A 7,562-nucleotide genomic window follows, 5' to 3' on the forward strand; every position below is an offset into this window, starting at 1 on the left:
ACAGTAACCTTGTAAAATAGAGTAGTTGGTGGTTGGTTGCATCTGGATGGAGTAACAGCTGAATAACTCATTTCAATTATAATTAGTAAAATAACAGAAACAAACTCTAGTCAAACATGTTCAGAGTCTACAAGAGTGTAAATACAGGCTTAGAGAGAGACTTCCAATACCTCCAGGATCATCTGTGTCTGAGGGCTCTCTCTGTTGATACTAGTGGCACGTATTGATTCGAAACAGGAAGGTTCAATGTAGAATGTAATGTGGCTATTTAGAACCAATAAATGGTAACTATTGTTAACATTTGAAACGTGACCTGGTCTCATCCTTATAGAGTAACAAAGGAGTTAATTCCATGTTTACCTACATTTGTAAACCTTACACCTGCGTAAATGTATTAATGTTTGCTGTAACCCAAGACAGGGACAAATGAACATGCATGTTATTCTCCACTGCATAATTGAGGTCAATGCGATACGCATACAGTACATATATAACATAATACTGGTATTTATAAAAGCTAATCCTTACATGTGCGGAGAAAAAAAAAAGCATTCACAAGAGCTCATAATATATGGAATACTAGCGTGTGTGTGTGTGTGTGTGTGTGTCTGTGTGTGTGCGTGCTTTCAGAGCAGTTCGTTTGACAGGATGTGGGTGTAGAGCACATGCTGGAGTTCATGAAACCTCCCCGCAAAACTGATGGAGCTGCTGTTCTGATATACAGGACGTATTGGACAACCGAGATCTGGGGAAGCACATACGCATGTGATTCTGTATTTCCACAGGCGCGTCCATCCTCCTGTAACACTATAGTGCATTTGCAGTAACCGAAGACAGACAAGTATTAAAAGGTTAATCGTATTCAGACTTCTTTGCTGAGAGGTGCTTAGCACAAGCCTGACGCAGCTTGTAAACATCATAACATATGTCAATGTCAGGAATTTAATATAGCAATAAGCCATAACTGATTTATACAAGTCTGCCATATGTAGTATATATGCAATAACAACTCCTAAGGTTTTGTTCTTGGGGAAGGGGCACCACAGTGTTTTTCATGTTTCCATACTGAGGGAAGGGTTTCTTGTAGTAATTATGAAGTAATTATTTGGTAACTGCAGTGCAGCTATACCTAGTAGCAGCCATGCAATTACACTGACACAGACTTAAATATGTGGAATGTATGATCGCTATGTAATTCCATATAAATGACTGGTTTTAGACTATACAATCCTTTAACTGCCCAGTAGTTTACTAAACATTGCTCAGTTATAATTGCTACAGAATGCATTGCCCATCACTGAAAAAACATACCAATGAGTGATTTTCAGCTGGTTTCACAGTCCGCTATTGGCGCTAATCTTTGGACTACCTTGTCTCAGGTAACAGCCCAGCATTGGGAGTGTACATCTGCTGTGCACCTTGGGTTTTTAAGAAGTAGCACGAGCGGTTCACATTATTGATTTATTGATTGATTGCTTGTGCTCACAGGTGCAGGCAGTTGCATGTGAAAATGAAGAGAATGTTGGTAACGTGGATGAGGGAGTAGAGGAGTTCTTCACAAAGAAGCTGAGACCAGAAGATCCCCTGTGAGTAGATTTCTATTACATTCTATCGAATGAAGCACTTCTGAAAAGATATGTCCGGAGTTCACTGCACGGGAGATGCTGTATCCAATGCTCCCGGTCATGAGCTTGTGTGCTGATGAGATTCCTTTGCATGCGGCCCTGGTGTTTCTACTCTACCCACATGGGGTCTCACTGCATGCTGGTGTCACTGTAACCCAGCCCAACTGTTACTGGCTCATTCTAGCTCAATACACGTGAACATAAACCACCTCTAACAGACAGAAAGGGTTCCAGTTTAGGTGTTGCGTGCATGCAAATCAAGAGCTGGTGAGAATGTGTCTCAATGCCCAATTTGATTTCTGTCAACCTGATTTTTCTCCATGTGTGGAAGGGTGGGGGTAACCTACACGCATATGTTAGTATCATGTTAAAGATTGACTCTACACGTTTGTGGTTTTGATGGTTTTGAGAGATGCAGTCACCTTTCCGCTGGTACATTCCTTCCTGCTTCCTTTTAGAAAAAGCCAGCAACCTGTAAAAGCTCAGGAACCCAGCTGCTCTGCTTCCCCACCCTCTAGTTCCAAGACCATCAAGAAGAAATTTGGGGATTTCTTTGCATTCAAGAAGCCGAGATCAGCACGGGGGGCGAAGGGCGAGGGGGGTCCCGAAGGCAGCCCCTCAGTGGGGCTGAGGCTCAAAAAGACTTCAATTGCGGACCTGATCCGCCCGCTGAGAGAGGCAGCGCGGGCTGCAGAGAGGGCAGAAGAGAGTGCCGGCAAGGCGGCAGCAGCAGCAGCAGCGTCAGTGACGGCGTCAGCAGCGTCGTCAGTGACAGACTCGCCAGCAGCACAGCCCCCCGGCCCCATTGACAGAGAGAGGAGCAAGACGCTGGACAGCGACAGGGAGAAGAGCAAGACCCCCGATGCAGACAGGAAGCTCAAGCCATCCCGCCGCTCACTGAGGGAAGGGAAGTCACAGTCTCTCATTCTCCTTCCTGGGGTCAACGAGGAGGAAAATCTGCCAGGGAACCATGGCAAGGTATGGTGGCTATCTAGGAGGGTGGTGGTGGTTGTTCTTCATCTAATAGAACTACAGAGAGTTGATAATTGTGAGACTTAAGTCTAGCTCATACTGAGAGACGGTCGTCTGACATGACCAGCTAGAGTTGCAAAACACTCTAGAGGCTAGAAATCAACCTTGGTGAGTCACACAATCGAAGTATGAACCAGCCTTTCGAGTTGATCTTGCTGTTCTGTACTGTTGCTCCTGAGCAGTAACTAATTATATATTTTGTATTGTAGCAGCTACTTTTAGCAGAATTTTGCTAATAAATGTCTAATCTGTGTGTGTGCATTTTATTTTATTGCATGCTGTATGAATGATGTGCTATGTGAACGTGTTTGCCAGTACGCACTGGGTCCCATGATTATAAAGTAATGTTTTGGAGTGGCTCGGGTGTTCCCTGTGCTGATGTGTCGTCCTGCTTTGTATTTCAGAAACACTTCTCTGACAAAGCCACAGCCGAGGGAGCTCAAACCTTCGAGCAGAAGGTCCATGTCATGCTGCACCGGATCGGGGTTACAAAGGTACTTTCATCAGACACCAAGAAAAATGAGGTAAGGCAAGAGGACCAATGGGCCATATAGTGAGCGTGTTGGTATATGTTTATACCTAGATAGAAATGCAGTCGGGTGCTGTTCAGTGCCAGAGCAGAAATCTGTATCATACCGCACCCTATACTATATCTTGTGTGATACAGTAACAAACAAGAATTAAACAGTATAGCTAATCTCAGTTCAATGTCATTTCCATCTGACACAAGCCATCTCATGCAACTATCTGCTAGATTGTTGCTGTTCTAGTTTACACTTTGCTGACGTCTTGTTCACAGTAAATACGTTTCCCCAAGGTTTAAAAAAATAAACGTGTGTTTTTGTTCAGCTATAAATACATTTCTCATTGACCCCCTGCAGAATAAAGAAGGAGAATTGAGAAAGGCGGACTCTGAAGGTAAGATTCACGCTATTTCAAAATGATTCACCTTCACATTTTTGAGCAATTACTCCCCATTTGTATCCAACCGCAAAAAATGGAATGGCCTTATTCTTGAAGTAAAAAAAAGTGAATGCAAATATACAAAAAGATGCATTGTCTAGAACGCTCATTATGTCCCAAACCTGAATCCCGGTGTGTTTGAGGAAAGCCGACTACTGTCTTTCATCTTTTCTAGGAACTATAGTGGACAGTAAACCCGAGCCCCCTCCCCAGTTCATGAAACCTCGCACCATGTCCACCTCATCAGGTAAGCCTCACAGTGAGAGGGCAAGAGGCACACAGACACAAGGATGGGCAGATGGACTTAAATGACATTTGATTAGATTATGGAAGAGCAGATGGATTGAAGACACATGTAGTGTTAGATAGACTGATTAAAGATTAGATGGGTCATAGGGCAAGCGGTACAAGAAGTACAGATCAGACAGGAACTTGTGAACATTCTTCTAATGTTAACATACTGCACAGATTCATGAGATCTGGATAACACTGGCTCAATATCAAACAAGCATTGTTCAGAAGTCCAGAATGGTTGACACAAGAACCCAAGAATATTTCAATGTACATGACGAGTAACTTGAGCCTGGCACGTGGTTCGCATTTTAGTAGAGGTGAATCCGTTTCGATGTAGAAGCATATGTATGTATAAAAGTTTAAGTCGTGTCCCCCCCCCACCCCCCACCCTCCTCAGATATTAGGCGACCCATCCGGCCAGGCTTTGCAGTCGAACCCCCAGGAACAGATTGTACAAGCACTGCGCAGAAAAGCAGCCAGGAGCATGCCAGCCCTGCATTCCACAAGATCCTGGGAAAGCCCCCAGTCCCCGACCAGAAGGAGAAAAGCTCAGAGTCCCTCTCCTCCTCTCCAAAAACGCCAGTGGCCTGTCCAGAGCAAGCCCACCCTGACAGGAGCACAGCAGGGGCTGCACAGGAGGCAGACAGCCTCTTCCGGTGCAAGAAGGACACTCCAACCCCTTCTCCGCGAAGAGGAACCAGTCTGGGGGAGCAGAAGAGGAAGACCGAACCAGCAATGCCAGCGCCAAATGAAGGTACACGACAGTGCTTTTCATTGCACCCCTGCTTAGGCATGACTCTCTAGCAAATGTTTACTTTTCTGTAATTGTACCCGTTTCATATTTTTACATTTATTTAAAATATTACATATTCCTTTAACTGGAATGCATAACTTAAATAAAGAAGCATTTTCAACACAATAGGGGAAAGTTGGAAAGCTACCCATCACAGTGAATGTATAACTGACCTGGTCTTTAATGGTATAAAAGTGTCTTCTGGCGTCAACATTGAGTGTGTAAGAGCAGCGGCGACGGCAGGTCACTTCAGCACCCAAAGTGCACACAAGAAGATGGTCTAATACCATAACAGATGTACCTTGTACTCTTCCCCCACCCCCTGCCTCTCTTGCAATGGTTAAAATTGTTAAGTACTTGTGTCTACATATTAGTGGAACGGTTCTGAAGTGCTCCAGACAGTAAAGTGCTGCTCCTAACTCCACAGACAATCTCCCGGTACCCCGGCCTCGAATAAAACAGATCCACAACCGAAGAGCCGTCTCTGTTCACGAGGAACAGCTCCGGGATCAGAGCAGCCTGCTGGAACCGGAAGGTGAGGGTGCCTGTCACTTGCGCTTCAGAAATGAGGCGCCCACAAAAAACCCATCAGAAACTTTTAAAACAATTGAGGGGATGTCCTAGAAGAAAAAAGAACAATAAACCATTTCTTTAGATTTATTTATCCTTGCTTCATTTTAACAACCAAATAAAATGGTCTCTCTGGAAAATTAGTTTTTGATGGTATTATTAAGCTACTGTAAATTAGGTGGATCTGAGCTTTTTCCAAGACACCCTTCAATTTTGGCATGACGTTAAAAGTAGAAAGGGGAGGAGCAGCAACTCCTAACTGGTAGGAATTATACCCCTTGAATGCTCCTCTGTTTAGCTGTTAAATAAATAAATTGCATAATCCTGTTTCCTCCCCGTAGATCTGAGGGCAGCCCTATCCAGGCTTCAGAGATCCCCGGTACGGAAAATGACGAACCAAGCGGAACTCCCCCTGTTCAGTGAATCCCAGCCAGAAGAAATGCAAGGCGAGTCAGGCAGTTACCCTCCCATCTCTTCCCTTCATATAGACTATCCGCAAAGTGACATAGTACAGCAGACTCCCGCAAGTACAAACTGACCTATAAATCTGACCTAATGAATAAAGGTTTAACTATTCATTGCGTATCAGAAGAGTCGCACATTATCTTTACATGAGGTGTTGTATAGCAAGACAGGGTGACCACTTGTCAGTTTGTACCATTTGGGATTGTACTTTCTAGATCAACACCAGCACATTTTCAGCCAATAAATGCTGCTTTCTGATATTGTAACTCGCTTTGAATGCATTACAATTCAGAAAGAGAGCAACGCATGCCTTCAAGGACAGTGCATGTATTTTCATGTCTCGATTGTGAGCTTGGGGTTGACAGTTCTGTTATTAACGCTATCAAGTATGAAAGCCAACCTGTCTGCATACACGCTGCTTACTTCAAATGAGATCAGAGGTATCCAACTGGCCAAAAATGTGCTTTTGAACAGGCTGCTGTCATTTGAAATGGACAACGAATGCACAATTGCAGGGGTGCCATGCTTAGTCACAGGTTTGGAATTGTCTCCTTTGGTTATTTTAATCCAAGTGAATACCTGCTGTTGCTTCTCCCAAACAGGCGACAGAAAGGCAGAAGAGACCAGAACGAGACCAGCGACCAGAGAGAAGCGGGCAGGATCGAGCGAGGAGCTGCAGGTTCCACAGACTGCACGACAAACACTTCCAGACCAAAGAACTTAGCCACCCGTTACATTAAAAAACATGAACTGAACCCCCATGAAATTCTATTTTCTAACATATCCCTTTGCACGCTCCAGATTATGTATAAAAAAAAAAAAAAGGAAAAAAAATATCCTTTTATCATAATTATTAAAAAAAAAAATTATAATAACAATTAAGATGTGTTGAACTGGGGGAGACCAAAACAGACATGTGCACAGGCACAAAAAGCGTGCCCAACCATGAAGCCCATTGCAGTTGGAGATGCCCTTTGGATGGGATTCAAATCTAAAGTCATGTCCGGTGTAAAGATCTGGCAGCTTTTATCAAGGTGGAGGATCATGGAGATCTTTAATAAACAAGTAAAAACCTTTACACTTTAAAAATCTGGCCTCATAGGACCTTTTATATGTGAAATCTTTAAACACACACCAGTTCTTACATAATAAACCGCTCCCGAGAAAGAATGATGTTTAAACTGTAAATCGGTTCCTGTTTTTAGTTCTCTCTGTTGTATTGACTCATTGTCACGACAGCCTTTGCTTTAAGTGCAAAAGACAAAAATCAATATTGAAGTTATGAAATTCATTTTGAAAAATCACACCCAAGGAGGTTACAGAAAACATGTCCATGTAAGAAGCTGCAGTGCCACTACAACATACCACAATTTTACATCAATGAACAGAAACCTGCCCCTGTTAACATGCTGTCCCCAGCATCTCTGATAAAAACTGTTACTTCAGGTGTTGTAGTATTTTAGGGCTGGAAAAAATAAATATTTAATCAAAATAAAGGTGGTTGTAAGTTATACTCCCACACAACACAGGAAGCACATAGTAAAAACAGACTTATTTTTTTAAATGGTTCAAATCACTTAGCTGTCAGGTGCAAGTCACTAAGCTGTCCGATTGGTTTGCTCGTGTTGTTAGATTTCTGACTTGCCATGGGGACCCACAAAAAAAACCTTTGTGCTGCAGTGCGTTCATCTTTTGTACAGCGCAATCAAGCTCTTTGAACGGACCGTGACTCAACACCTATTACAGGTTATCTATTATAAAGTAGAGTAGCAGTCACAGGTCACTGTAAATAATAACAAAACCTGGCCCAGCTGTTCTTT

General features: G+C 43.2%; 1 protein-coding gene across 4 annotated transcripts in view; it reads left to right on the plus strand.

The window, feature by feature from the left end:
• Window positions 1–6,472, plus strand: part of carmil2 (capping protein regulator and myosin 1 linker 2) — a 36,833-nt gene extending 30,361 nt beyond the window's left edge. For 2 of the 4 annotated variants that reach the window (XM_041221456.1, XM_041221459.1), the window contains 9 exons: window positions 1,489–1,586; window positions 2,084–2,603; window positions 3,062–3,181; window positions 3,539–3,575; window positions 3,796–3,867; window positions 4,312–4,668; window positions 5,135–5,242; window positions 5,619–5,723; window positions 6,345–6,472. In XM_041221456.1, coding sequence (XP_041077390.1) covers window positions 1,489–1,586; window positions 2,084–2,603; window positions 3,062–3,181; window positions 3,539–3,575; window positions 3,796–3,867; window positions 4,312–4,668; window positions 5,135–5,242; window positions 5,619–5,723; window positions 6,345–6,466 — 1,539 coding nt within the window. In that variant the 3' untranslated portion in view covers window positions 6,467–6,472. The remainder of the gene's footprint in view (window positions 1–1,488; window positions 1,587–2,083; window positions 2,604–3,061; window positions 3,182–3,538; window positions 3,576–3,795; window positions 3,868–4,311; window positions 4,669–5,134; window positions 5,243–5,618; window positions 5,724–6,344) is intronic. The other 2 variants (XM_041221457.1, XM_041221458.1) reach the window with 2 other exon arrangements.
• The last annotated feature ends 1,090 nt before the right edge of the window (window positions 6,473–7,562 follow it).

This window comes from Polyodon spathula, chromosome 21 (assembly GCF_017654505.1).
Source record: "Polyodon spathula isolate WHYD16114869_AA chromosome 21, ASM1765450v1, whole genome shotgun sequence".
NCBI classification, from domain to species: domain Eukaryota; kingdom Metazoa; phylum Chordata; class Actinopteri; order Acipenseriformes; family Polyodontidae; genus Polyodon; species Polyodon spathula.